The sequence below is a fragment of the Perognathus longimembris genome, chromosome 23 (assembly GCF_023159225.1).
Source record: "Perognathus longimembris pacificus isolate PPM17 chromosome 23, ASM2315922v1, whole genome shotgun sequence".
Lineage (NCBI taxonomy): Eukaryota > Metazoa > Chordata > Mammalia > Rodentia > Heteromyidae > Perognathus > Perognathus longimembris.
Genome location: NC_063183.1, coordinates 5,828,738 through 5,842,944, shown reverse-complemented (window position 1 = coordinate 5,842,944; position 14,207 = coordinate 5,828,738). Strand labels below are relative to the sequence as shown.

The window sequence follows — 14,207 nt, the reverse complement described above, 5'->3', positions numbered from 1 at the left end:
TGAGCTAAAAGAAGCCAGGGACAGTGCTCAGCCCTGAGTTCAGGCCTCAGGACTGGCAAAAAAAAAAAAAAAAAAAAGAAAGAAAGAAAAGAAAAAAAAGCAAAAAAAAAAAAAAAAGAAGAAGAAGAAAAGAAAAGAAAAAGAAAAAAAGACAAGACAGCAGCAAAGCAGAGGTGTAGCAGGCATTGGTTCCAGAGGGGCCCACTCAGTGTAGGTGGAGGCTGGGATCCAGTGTTCTGCAAAGTCTTGTGCTTTTGCACAGTGACAGTGAGGTTTGCTTTTTTCTAACTGGTCCATCCCAAAGGGTGCCCTTTTCTGATTGGTTAGTGTGGAAGTTCCCCCCTCCCTCCCTCCCTACTCCTTCTCTCCTTCCCTCCCTCCCTCCCTCCCTCCTTCCCTCCCTCTTCCCTTCCTTCCTTCCTTCCTTCTTTCCTCTCTCTCTCTCCTTCCTTCCTTCTTCCATCCTCCCTCCTTCCCTCCTTCCCTTCCTTCCTTCCTTCCTTTTCTTTCTTTCTTTCTTTCTTTCTTTCTTTCTTTCTTTCTTTCTTTCTTTCTTTCTTTCTTTCTTTCTTTCTTTCTTCTTCCTTTCTCCTTCCTTCCTTCCTTCCTTCCTTCCTTCCCTTCTTTCTTGTGCTGGTACTGAGGTGTGAACTCAGGACTTGGGATAGCAGCTCCTTAGCTTATTCTACTCAACATTGGTGCTTTACTGCTTGAACCACAGCTCTACTTCCAGTCTTTTGGCAGTTAATTGAATATAAGAATCTCATGGACTTTTCTGCCCCTGTTGGCTTCAAAGTGTAGTCCTCAGATCTCAGCCTTGAGTAGCTAGGATTACAGGCATGAACCAACTGAAAGAGGATTCCTTGTTTCTAGTTGATCCTCGTAGAGATAAGTCTCTTGTTCACTAGTCTGTCCACAGGGCCTGCCAGTGGAGCCACTTGGGTTGGGGTGTCTTTTATGAATTAGTGTACCCAAAGGGGTTGCTTTTTTCTGTTTGGTTCAAAGGACCCCATAGATGGACTGGGGCTCTAGGTGCCAGGGCTGGCCTCTGCTGCAGACTGTCCATGTGTCATGAGACCAGTCTTTGTCCTTTTCTCCAACCATAGACGTAGAGACTTTGCTAGGGGCCAGCTACACACCAGCTCAGAGGTGGCAGCTCTCTGGAGAAGCCACAGTGACACGTGGCAGCACTGGCACCCCTGTTTCAAGGCTCCCCTCCTTCCTCCCTGTGTCAGTTTGAGTCCTTGGTGATGCAGACTTGCTGTTTCTTTGAGAGGAGGACAGTGACGAGAAGGGGACAAGAGGAAAGATGGAGGAGGCCAGGCTGGGGCTCCCTGGGGTGGGGTCAGAAAGGGTCAGAGTGGCCCTGGCCTCTAGGACCCCCCTCCCCCTGGCCCCATGGGGCTGTCATTTGCAGACATTAACTATTCATGATGCTGTGCTTTGCTTGGTTTAATGCACTCTGATGGCGTTCTCTAGCTAATGGGGAAAATCAATAGGTTTTAATTCCTAGTGGCTATGAGGCTCTGTCTGTCTCTTGCTGGGGTGGCAGGGCATGGCTCTTTGGCTGGGGGGGTGGGTGGGGTACAGGCTCACCCTAGTTTTCAGGAGCCTGAAAGGTCCACTGCTGGGCCATCTCATGCCTCCAGCCTGGAAAGCCAGGATTGGAGACACCAGATATTTCCACACATCAAGGGGGGCTGAGTCCTTACATCTCAGCTGTCAGCCATAGTCCAAGGTGAGTGGTGGCTCTTCCCAATGTTCCCTCCCCGCCCCCCCCCCCCAGCCCCTGTGCAAGACCTATGGGGCCAGACACATGCTTGGTCGGCCCTGGAATCTGGGGGTCTGGGGGGGGCCTCTCCAGATCACCTGGTCAACCTCCTGTGGTTTGGGGGGAAATGTGGTCCTGACCCTACATGTCTGAGGAGCCTTAAACTGCAGACGTTAGAGGTTATCCTACGGACAGCCCCACACTGGGGCCTGGCAACTCTGCAGGATTGAGGGCGGCCATCTTTAGTGGCTGTCATGGAGAGCGCGTCTCCTCTCAAACCGCATCCTCTCCTTGGGTGTCGTTGTGATTCCTGTAAGAAGTCTGTGCATAGGACAGCTGTAATGCAGTGTGTGTGTGTGTGTGCTCGCGCGTGTGTGTGTACGTGTGTGTGTGTGGTATATGTATGTGTGAAGCACTGATTAGATAAGCATAAACATAGAAGACAACACGGTGGGTGTTGATAATGCTATTTTTGTTATTTCTCCATGTTTCTTCAATACAAGCTTCCAAAAAAAAAGAGAGGCCTGGGGTGCCTTGGGGTAGGAGGTGCCCCCCTTCTGTTTTCTGGCACCCCCTTCTGTTTCCTGACCTTGTGGTAGGCCTGAGCTAGTGCGGAGACCCTCTGGACCACAGGACCTGGGCTTGGGAATGCTTTCAGACCTTATTGCTTACTTACTGCTGCTATGATATGAAATGCTCCCCGCCCTCCCCCCGAAAAAACACGTTCCCCCAGAGGCACCTGATCCCTGGTGCAGCAGGCGGGACTTTGGGGAGGCGCTTTTAACACCATATGTGATGGCGCTTTAGGGAGTGATGGAAATTGGGAAGTGGGGCCTGGTGGCAGGAAATAGGTCTCTGGGGACACGCCTTGGGCCGACTGCCCTTGTCACCCGTGCCCTTCTGTGTCGCCTTCTGCCTCCTGGCCTCCATGAGGTGAGTGTTTGGCTCCACCATAATGCTCTGCCTCCTGTTGGTCATTTTCATTCACCTCTTGATTCCCTTCTCCTCCCCATCATCAGGCAAAAGCTACCTAGGTTTCCCCATCTTGTGCAATTTTTGGGAAAATCATCTGAGTCAGAGCACGCATCCTGCTCAGATCACTCTGAGCCTGAGCCACAGTGATGGCCAGCCGGATGAAGGTTCCATTTCTGTTGGGTACTTGTCACCTCCCCCCTTTAGTCCCCCCATCCCCTGGGGCTTGGGGCCTTGGAAGAAATCCTTTCCTCCTGACACACCCAAGCTGATGTCTTTCACAGGCCTTCACAAAAGGATTGGTCCTCCCTCTGGAATAGATTCTAACTTGCTCATAGTTACAGGGAAAGCAACTATCTGCCTCAACTAGTTATTTCTTTTTCCTTCCCTTCCTTCTCTCCTTCCCCACCCTTCCTTCCTTCCTTCCTTCCTTCCTTCCTTCCTTCCTTCCTTCCTTCCTTCCTTCCTTCCTTCCTTCCTTCCTTCCTTCTTTCCTTCCTTTCTTTCTCCCCCTTGTTTCTTTCCCATGCTGGCATGAAACCCAGAACCCTGCACATGCTAGACAAGTGTTCTGTCTCTGAGCCACACCCTCAGCCCTTGGTCTCATTCCAGGTTTAAATTCAACAATGACTGACTGAGCATTCTAGGTTGAGTCAAGTAATGGGTAATGGATTGTGAGGCCCAGATAGATGTAGAGAAGAAAGAGTTTGACCCTATGTGGAAGTCTCTGCCCAGTGGAGGTAGATGAGAGAGATTTTCTTCTCTAGCCAATTAGAGAATGAATTAATTTAGTACAGCTTAAGCTGCCACCATACCACAGGGGTCACACATTGCAGTGACTCCAACAAGTCTTCTAACAAATGATCAGAAGGGCAAGGCTAAGGTATATTTCAGGGAACGGACTTCACACCAAGCTGGTTCAAAGTGTCCCTTCTACAGTCTATTCAGGAGGCAGAGATTCTGAGGATAGTACTTTGAGGCTAGTTCAGGCAAGAAATTAGTATGAACTTCTGTTTCAACCAGAAGCTGGGCGTTGTGGGTGCACCTGTGACTCCAGCTACTGGGAGGCATAAGAAGGAGGATCATTTGAGACCTTATTCAAAAAACAACCAGAGCAAAAGAGAACTGGGACATGGCTTAATTGGCAAAGTGCAAGTGTAAGGAAGGCTCTGAGTACACATGTCAGTAATTCCAAAATAAATAAGTAAATGAAACCTGGAAACAGAATAGTCCTTTCCCTTCTTTTTTTTTCCTTTTCTCTGTAATAGGGATCAAATCCTGGACCTTGCTTATGCTAGGCAAGCACTCTACCCTGTAAGCAGTGCCTCTAGCCTCCCAGCTTTGACACAGGGTCTTGCTAGGGAGCCTATACTGTCCGCAAACTCGAAAACTCCTGCCTCAGCCTCCTGAATCAATGGGATTAAAGATGAACACCACCATACCCAACTCTCCTTCCTTATTTATAGGTGAGTATTTACAGCGTCTTTGTTTAACCAGGCATAAGAAAGTCTGATTCCAGACATATCATTACAGCCCCAATGGACAGTGCTAAGTGGGTACAGGCTAGTTTCGTTACTTGAAACGAAGTTACTTGAAGAAGTGTTACTTGACCTAAAGTTTATCAAAAGGTGGCTAAAGCATTTTGTGCAGAAAGCCAAAGTCTTTCCAGAGGGAACTTGTACCCATGGAAACCCAATTACAACCTGAACCAGTTTTAGTCTAAGTTTTCTTTCTCACAGGTGGGATTGTGTTTCTCAGGCAGCTGCCCAGCAGGTGGTCAGTTGTTTGAAGCTGGCTTATAAGGGTCCTATTGATAAGTTAGTCCTGAAGAAACAGGAAAGATGGGGTGACCTGGAAGATGAATCCCTCATTTCACTTGCTTTTTGTCAGCAATAGTTGGTTCCTAGCTAAATGGAGACTGAGAAATTCTACGTCTACTTGCACAGTTGTGGGCATTGCAAAAAACTAGGGCAGAGGTAGAATATTACTAAAAGGAGGAAGAAGACTAGGATATAATTAACCATCTTAAGAGCCTCATTTGAAACTGAGGCTCTGAACTCTCCGTTTTGCTTCCTACCACAAACTTTCTTCTTTTGTCAGTCCTGGGGCTTGAACTCAGGGGTTAGGCACTGTCCTTTTGCTTCTTTTGCTCAAGGCTAGTGCTCTACCACAGCTCCATTTTTGGCTTCTTTTGAGTAGTTTATTGAAGATAAGAGTCTCACAGACTTTTCTGTCGGCTGGCATTGAAGCACACTCCTCAGATCTCAGCCTCTTGAGTAGCCAGGATTACAGGTGTGAACCCCCAGCGCCCAGCTACACACTTTCTTTATAAAGCCTTTTTTTTTTGTCTTTTTGATGGAGGAAATACATAGAGAAATATGTATGCGAGTCCCTATTGGACCAGAAGACAGAATCAAATGTGTAGATAATGTAATATGTTTGAATTTACTAAAAAGAGATATTCAGTTTTGTCAGAAAGGCTTACAAATGCACTACTAAAGGTGAAGTGGAAAAATGGTCCTGAACATCATGACACACACCTGCAATCTCAGTCTTCAGGAAATGGAGTCAGGAAGATTGCAAATTTAAGACCACTTTGATCCACACAATGAGCTCAAGGCCAGCCTGTACTATATAGTGAGACCCTCAATAACAAATGAAAAAGGGAAACAGGAAGCAATAATTAACTCCAGGAAAAACAAACAGTTATAAGAGCAAGGAAATTATGTGGCTGTGCTGTGCATATTATCAACAGAGATGCAGCAATATAAATTTATAAATATCATTTTATAAGTTCAAAAAGGATATATAACCATATGGAAAGGATTAGGACAGGATGCATGTGGATGGGAAAGGGGCAAAAGGTACAAGAGACATAAATTTTCATTTTGTAGATTAAGAAGTACAATATTTATTTATTTATTTATTTATCTATCTATTTATTTATTTATTTATTGCCAGTCCTGGGTTTTGAACCCAGGGCCTGAGCACTGTCCCTGGCTTCTTTTTGCTCAAGGCTAGCACTCTGCCACTTGAGCCACAGCACCACTTCTGGCCATTTTCTATATATGTGGTGCTGGGGAATCAAACCCAGGGCTTCATGTATGCGAGGCAAGCACTCTTGCCACTAGGCCATATTCCCAGCCCAAGAAGTACAATTTTAAAAATAAACCTCAACAACAAATAGCTGTATGTAGTCAGAATCTTGCGCGCGTGTGTGTGTGTTCTGGTACTAGGGCTTAAAGTCAGTCTCGCCTTCCTATTCTCATTTAGCTTGCTTGCTCAAGCTGGTACCCTCTGACTTGAGCCATATATCAAATCCAGCTTTTTGCTGGTTATTTTTGGGGAACAGAGTCTCCAAGACTTTTCTGCCTAGGTTAGCTTCAAATTTAACCCTCCAGATCTCAGCCTCCAGAGTAGCTAGGATTACAAGCATGAGAATATCAATGCCTGGCTTGAGCTTTGAACTATGGAGAAGCTTTGTATTCCATTTAGCAGTTCTAAATGGAATACGCAGGTCTCTCTCTTTCTAGTAGAGATTCATACTCACCTTTGCCTTGTCACCACATTCTAGAGTCTCCTTCTAGAACAGTTCTCTGCAATCCAACCTTTGAGCAAACAGCTACTGTTTGTCTCTCTATTTACCTCCACAGAGAAGATCACCTTACCAATGCATCTTTTGGCTTCTTAAATTTTCATTTACCAATCTCAGAGATGATTCCATATAAGCATGTATAGATCCATTTAATTCACTTGTAGACTGCTTTTATAGGCTATTACAGAATGCCTAAAGTTGAAATTTATTTAACTACTCCCCTATTGATGGGAAATCAGGTTGTTTCCAGCCTTCTTCAGTAACATTGGATGCTGCAATAAGCATTTTGTAACCACAATGTAGGCTAAGGGTTCAAAATGCCTAGGCCTCGAAACTTAGGGCTGCTCTTAAAGCCAACTATTTGATCTCTGTGAATTTCCATTTTTCTAGCCTGGAAATGGGAAAGTGACACTCACAGTGCCCCTCTGCTGGGCACATTCAGAAATGAGCAGAACAGATGCAAGTCCCTGCCCTTGGGGAGCTTAGAATCTGGTAGTGAGAGATAGCTAATCAATAAGATAAATAAATAAAAATATATGAGAAGAAAGCTGGGCACTGGTGGCTCATGCCTGTAATCCTGGTTACTCAGGAGGTTGAGATCTGCGGATCACGGTTCAAAGCCAGCCTGGGCAAGAAAGTCCATGATATTCTTTTTTCCAATTGGCCACCAAAAAGCCAGAACTAGAGCTGTGGCTCAAGTGGTAGAGCACCGCCTCGAGTAAACAAAAACAAAAACAAAAAAAACACCTCAAGGACAGTACCCCAAGACCAGCACAAAAATAGAATAAAATATAAAGGAGTTGAATGTGGAGCAAGGAAGAGGGATGGGTGGGGGGTACGCAATTTTGTTTATTATTATTATTATTATTTGTTCCAGCACTGGAGCTTGAACTGAGGGCCTGGGTGTTGTTCCTGTACATTTTTGCACAAAGCTGGCTTTCTATCACTTGAGCCACACGTCTACTTCTGCCTTTTTCTGGTAGTTAATTGGAGAGAAGAGTATCTGGGATGTTTCTGTTTGGGGTTGGCTTTGTTTTGTTTTGTTTTTTTGGCCAGTCCTGGGCCTTGGACTCCGGGCCTGAGCACTGTCCCTGGCTTCTTCCCGCTCAAGGCTAGCACTCCGCCACTTGAGCCACAGCGCCGCTTCTGGCCGTTTTCTGTATATGTGGTGCTGGGGAATCGAACCTAGGGCCTCGTGTATCCGAGGCAGGCACTCTTGCCACTAGGCTATATCCCCAGCCCTTTGTTTTGTTTTTTTTTGCCAGTCCTGGGGCTTGAACTCAGGGCCTGAGCACTGTCCCTGGCTTCTTTTTGCTCAAGGCTAGTACTCTACCACTTGAGCCACAGCGCCACTTCCAGCTTTTTCTATATATGTGGTGCTGAGGCATCGAACCCAGGGCTTCATGTATACGAGGTGAGACTTTACCATTAGACCATATTCCCAGCCCTTGGGGTTGGCTTTGAACCATGATCCTCAGATCTCAGCTTCCTGAGCAGCTAGGATGACAGACGTGAATCAGTGCAGCCTGGCAGTTTTGCCAGTTTAGATGAACTTGTTGCAAATGATTTGGCTGACAAAGTGACCTGGAGTGGTATGTATTTATAGGAGATTAAAGCCAGTACAGCGAACTCACTACCTATCATGGCAGCTGCAGGCACCTGTCTTTTTCTCTTGCCTTTAAGTCTGCCCTTGGGGCCTATGCCAAACAAGTAGAACCCCTTCCCCATGTATTGCCAGCAAGAGATCTACCTCTGCCACCCGAGCCTGTGCCCTTGACGGCTCAGGGGACTCTGTCACCAGGTCCAAATGTTCTTCTGGTTGGGTAGGAGGGAGGGGGGTGGAGGAAGGGTGAGAGAGGGGGCTAGGAATCCTCTCTGGATGCTGATGGGTGGTGGCTTGGGTGGTGAGTGGCCCTTGGGGGCCTGGAAGTGCCCTCCTCCTGCTCAATCTGAACGTTCTGGAGAATCTAAAATAACAGTGTGACTGGAAGAGGAAAAGGATAGTGGGGAGTGGGTTCTGAGGGCAGCACTGGAGAGCGAGCTTACTGTTTTAGAATGTGTTTCTGTGGGATGAGTTAGGGGAGGGGAGGAGGAAGTGGTGAGAGGGCCAAAGGCAGTGATGTCACCACTACCCCAGGGCACAAGAGTCGGAGGGATGGGGAAAAGGCCTAGTGGTAAAGTGCTTGCCTCCTATACATGAAGCCCTGTGTTCGATTCCTCAGCACCACACACATAGAAAAAGCCAGAAGTGGCGCTGTGGCTCAAGTGGTAGAGTACTAGCCTTGAGCAAAAAGAAGCCAGGGGACAGTGCTCAGGACCTGAGTCCAAGACCCAGGACTGGCAAAATAAGAGTAAAGAAAAGAATCTGAGGGACTGGTCTCCCTCCTCCTCTAGCCTCCCTCCACACAGCCTCCTCTAGCGCCCCTTGGGGACAGAGTCTGTTACAGAGCCACACAGCCACACCTTCATCTGACCAAACACAGTGAAAGTGATAAGGAGAGTTTATCAGGAAAGGACTGTGTCTAAGAAAGGAGGGAGAGAGAGAGAGAGAGAGAGAGAGAGAGAGAGAGAGAGAGAGAGAGAGAGAGAGAGAGAGAGAGAGTGTGTGTGTGTGTGTATACTGCTGGGACTGGGACTTGAACTCAGGGCCTTGCAACCATTTGAGCCACACTTCTGATTCCAGCTTTTTGCTGATTAATAATTAATAATAATAATTAATGCTGAAGATAAGCATCTCTCAGATTTGTCTTTTGGCTTCCATAACTAAGATCCTCAGATTTCAGCCTCCAGAGTTAAGTGGTCCTTCCATCTTATCTTCATAGGTCTTGGGGGGGCTTACATGTGGGCATTAAGTTTTAGTAGAGGAAAAAATAAAGGACATATAACAAAGGTGTGCCTAGTTTGAAGAGTCCTATTTTCAGTTGTGGGACTCAACAGGTCTTTATCTTAGTCACTGTGTTGTCCCTCGAGGCTAAACTGGTTCCCATGACTTGAATCCTGCTCCAGGGTGCAGCCAGATTCATGCTAGGCAATTGTCCTATAATTTGGGGGTGCTGTGCCTTGCCAAACTCTGCTGTTCCTTAGGGGTAGCTTGAGTCTCTTGTAAAGACATTATTAACCAGTTCTGTCTTTCCTGGAACCTAAGCTGACTGCAAAGTGACTGGAGAGAACTGCTTAGAACACTGGCAAATACAAATTGAAGACCAGATGCCAGGCAAAGACAGTTTAAGGATCTGTGACAAAAACCCTTTCGATAGATTGGAAGTGGGGTTTCCCTAGCATTTGAACACAGCATTGGCCTTTAGAGTGTAAGTACTTATGGAGATGTCTATGAAACATTGCTGTCCCTAGGTCCAGTATACAGGGATGAAGTCACCTGTTAGTCAGGAAGTTGGCCTTTTTGGTTGTTTTTTTTTTTTTTTTTTTTTTTTTTTTTGCTGGTCTTGGGACTTAAACTCAGGGCCTGGGTGCTGTTCCTGAACTTTTTTTTTTTTTTTTTAACTCAAGGCTAGCACTCTACCACTTGAGCTATAGCTCTACTTCTGGCTTTTTGGTGGTTAATTGAAGATTAAAAGTCTCACAGACTTTCTTGCCTGGGCTGGCTTTGAACCATGATCCTCAGATCTCAGCCTTTTTTTTTTTGCCAGTCCTGGGGGCTTGGACTCAGGGCCTGAGCACTGTCCCTGGCTTCTTTTTGCTCAAAGCTAGCACTCTACCTCTTGAGCCACAGTGCCACTTCTGGCCTTTTCTGTTTAAGTGGTGCTCAGGAATTGAACCTAGGGCTTCATGCACGCTAGGCAAGCACTCTACCACCAAGCCACATTCCCAGCCCTGATCTCAGCCTTCTCAGTAGTTAGGATGATAGGTGTGAGCCTTCTGAGTAGCTAGGATGACAGATGTGAGCCACCTGAGTAGCTAGAATGACAGGTGCGAGCCACCAGTACCCAGCTAAGGGGAGTTTTCATTATATTTCCTCTTAGAGACCTTGTGATATGGTCCTCCATATAGGTTCTTGGTCTCATGGCTAGCTGCTACCTGTAAATAGGTAGTACTGAGCTTAATGCCTGGCATAAGGACATTGCAAGTTAATGACAGGAAAGATGGGCTTCTTTGGGAAACTACAAAGCTTAAAGCCCACAATACAATGGATGGATCAGAGATTTCAAAGCTGAAAATAAAACCCGCAAAGAATTAGAATAAAATGTGAATGATTAAAAAATAATGTGAATGGGAAAGGCCTTTCCAGGTGAATAACCAAGTTTGAAGATCATAAGTTTTGACTATAAAAAATTAAAAAGTGACTGCCCAGCATAAGTGTCTATAAACAAGATAAAGACACGTGGCAAACTATTTTTAAAGCATGTAATACAAAGGGCAGATCAAGGGTAATGTCTGTAATACAAAATTAGCTCTTAGGATTCAGAAATATAAGAACCACAAACCCAGCAGGGAAGAGAACAGACAATGTGAACCTGCAGTTACAAATAAAGAAGTGGAAATAACTAGAACGTATTGGGGGAGGGGTGGAGGAAGGGATTCACTTCTCATCACTGAGGAATTATCCTGTTGTTGTGTCAAGAGCCTCTTCCTCCCCCAGGTAGCAAGGAACCGGCCACAGGCTCCTTCAGTGTTACACCAGAATAAGGGGCTATAAACCACCTGAGGGCACTGAATGGCAGAGTAATTTTTGAAAGATCCTTCTCTCTGTCTCTCTGCCTCTTTCTGTCTGCTTCTCTCCCTTCCATTTCTCTCTCTCTCTTTCTCTCTCTCAGGGCCTTGAGCTCTCTCTTGGCTTTTTCCATTCAAAGCTGGCACTCTACCACTTGGGACACAGCTCTACTTCTGGCATTTTGCTGATTAATTGAAGAGTCTCCTGGACTTTGCTGTCCGGACTAGCTTCACACAGTGATCCTTGCATTTCAGCTTCCTGAGTAGCTAGGATTACAGGCACTGGTGATGCCTAGCACTCAGTCTTTATAGTTTTTGTTGGCTTGTTTTGGTCATGGGGTCACCAGCTTGTTTGAGCTGATACTGAGGCTTGAGCTCAGGGCCTGGGTGCTGTCCCTGAGTGCTTTTGCTTAAAGCTAGTGCTCTACCACTTTGAGCCACAGTGTCACTTCCAGTTTTCAGGTGGTTAAATGGAGATAAAAATGTCACAGACTTCCCTGTCAGGGCTGGCTTTGAACTATGATCTTCAGACCTCAGCCTTTTGAGTAGCTAGGATTACAGATGAGAGCCACTAGCCCCCAGATTAGTTTTTTGATAGGGCTTCCCATTATTTATTTATTTGTGTTAGTAGTGGGGCTTGACCTCAGGGCCTCACACTGGAAAGCTGGAAAGTCTGTGAAACTCCTGTCTCCAATTACTAACAACAAAAAGAGGAAGTAGAGGTATGACTTAAGTAGTGGAGCACCAGCCTCCAGTGAAAAATCTAAGGGACAGCACCAAGGCCCTGAGTTCAAGCCATAGTACCAGCTCAAACAACAACAACAACACCTCCTTTTGTTCATATATCCCTTCCTGCTAGAGGATAGTGACCCTTCATCTTCAGGTTCTTCTAACTGTATATTTATTTGTGTGTGTGTGTGTGTGTGTGTGTGTGTGTGTGTGTGTGTGTGTGTGCTGGTCCTGTTTGAACCAGGGCTCTGTCCCTGAGATTTTTTTTTTTTTTCATAAGTTGATTTTTTTTTTTGCCAGTCCTGGGGCTAGAACTCAGGGCCCAGGCACTGTTCCTGAGCTTCTTTTGCTCAAAGCTAGGGCTCTACCACTTGAGTCACAGTGCTACTTCTGTCTTTTTCTGTTTGGCTGGTACTAAGGACTTAAACCTAGAACTTCATGCATGCTAGGTGAGCACTCTACCATTAAAGCCATGTTCCCAGCCCCTTTTATTTTATGTACAATCAGAGTCTTTCACTGGATTTAATGTCTTAGGTATTCCATTCAAGGAAGATCGCTCAGTCCACTTTAATGAAGCTAATACCCTTGGCATACTGGTGAAAACACTGTTGGCACATGTTGAGCCTGTACTTCTGGATCAGACTGTGACAGTTAGAGCACCTGTGGCAAGAGCAAGAATCCTGGCCGAATTTTGGGGGGTGACTCCAGTAGAGCTGCTGGTGACCCATCTTATTTCTATGAGTCCAATGAGGAAAAAGGCGTCCCTGAGCTTTTTGGCTCAAAGCTAGCACTCTACCATTTGAGCCACAGCTTCACTTCTGGCTTTCTGATGGTTCACTGGAGATAAAGGTCTCATGGGTTTTTCTGCCTGGGCAGGCTTTAAACTTTGATCCTCAAATCTCAGCCTTCCGAATAGCTAGGATTACAGGTGTGAGCCACCAGTGACTGGGCTTCTAACTGTATTTAATAAAAGGAGGAAATCAAAGAGGGAGATGGAAGTGGAGCAATGCATTCCTTCTTAGAGCTCTGGGGATGTCCATTGGACTCACATATCCTCCGAAAGTACATAATGACACCGTGTGTGGGGTGGAGGGTGTGGTCCGGATGTGCTTGGCCAAGAAGTCAAGGAAAGCTTCCGGAGGAAATGACATTTGAGCTGAGGCTGGAAAAGTGATGGGGGTATTTGTATAGTATACAAAAAATGGGGACAACCGGCGCAAGAATGTATGTTTTTGTGCAAAATTGTATGTGTACAAAATTGTACATGTACAAAACTATCTCCTTTTCCTCCTTACTGAAGGTGTAGGACTGAAGCACTGGCGCTTTGGTGATTTCTAGAAAACAGAACTGGGGAGGTAAAACGAATTTGCAAATGGTAATTAGTTTATACTTGGAAAACCCCAAGAGTCTCTGTTGCAAAACAAACAACATTTTCCCTTAGTTAGCTGGATCCAAAATTAAAATAAAGAAATCAATAGCTTCGCCATTAATAACAACACCAGCCACTTAGAGGATGAAGTGACCCCATTTACAATAGCGACAGGAAAGGTAAAAGATCTAAGAATAGACTGAATAAGAAATGCATAAGATCTATGCAAAGAGAACTGGAAAACACAGCTGAGGGATACAAAAGATCAGAACTCATAGATCTATAGACACTCCTTTGGAGATACATATAGTCGGTTGTGGAGCTTGAACTCTGAACTCAGGGCCTAGGTACTGTCACTGAGCTCTTTTGCTCGAGGCTAGAGCTCTACCACTTTGAACCGCAGTGTCACTTCTGGTTTTCTGGTGATTAATTGGAAATAAGAGGAGTCTCAGAGATTTTTCTTCCCAGACTGGCTTTAGATCCTTAGATCTGGCCATGATCCTTAGATCTCAGCCTCCTGAATAGCTAGGATTATAGGCATGAGCCACCAGAGCCTGGCTTTTTTTTTTTCTGTTTTTTTTTGAGACAGGGTCTTGCTATGTTGTCCAGGCTGGCTTCAAACTTGTGAATATCCTGCCTCCGAAAGTACTGGGATTACAGGTGTATACCAGTAAGCCCATCCAATTTATGCTTCAAAGAGAAAAGTCAAGAGCATAGTCATGTTCTATATAAATTATACTGTTGCAGTTAAAAATAATTCCCAATGGGTCACAAGCTCATTCATTGGTTAAGACTCAGTTCAAATGTCATCACTTCCTACAGGAAGCCTTTGTGGTCAGGATTTATTGCTCATAGTTCTCTGACCTTTATTCTGCTTTTAGTCTTTTATTAGGGCTGGTGGCTGACACACGTGACACTTAAGATCTTTTGGAAGGTAATGACTGTTTCCCATCTGCTACAGGTATCAGGTTAGGAGAGGTGGAGATCATGGTGACCTTGAAGCCTGGAGCTACAGAATTTCCCAGAGGTCAGGCCACTAGGTAGCTTTCTGTTGAGCAAGGAATAGGTTTCCAATATGTTCTCTGACCTCCTCCATCTGCTGG

The 14,207-nt window shown here is 45.6% G+C and overlaps 1 protein-coding gene across 1 annotated transcript; it reads right to left on the bottom strand.

Annotated features, from left to right (window-relative positions):
• Nucleotides 1-12,292: 12,292 nt before the first annotated feature.
• On the bottom strand, nucleotides 12,293-12,466 carry LOC125340684 (40S ribosomal protein S29-like). Its single transcript, XM_048332447.1, has one exon. It carries the CDS (start codon nucleotides 12,461-12,463, stop codon nucleotides 12,293-12,295), a length of 171 nt encoding a protein of 56 aa, XP_048188404.1. The 5' UTR covers nucleotides 12,464-12,466.
• Nucleotides 12,467-14,207: the final 1,741 nt, after the last annotated feature.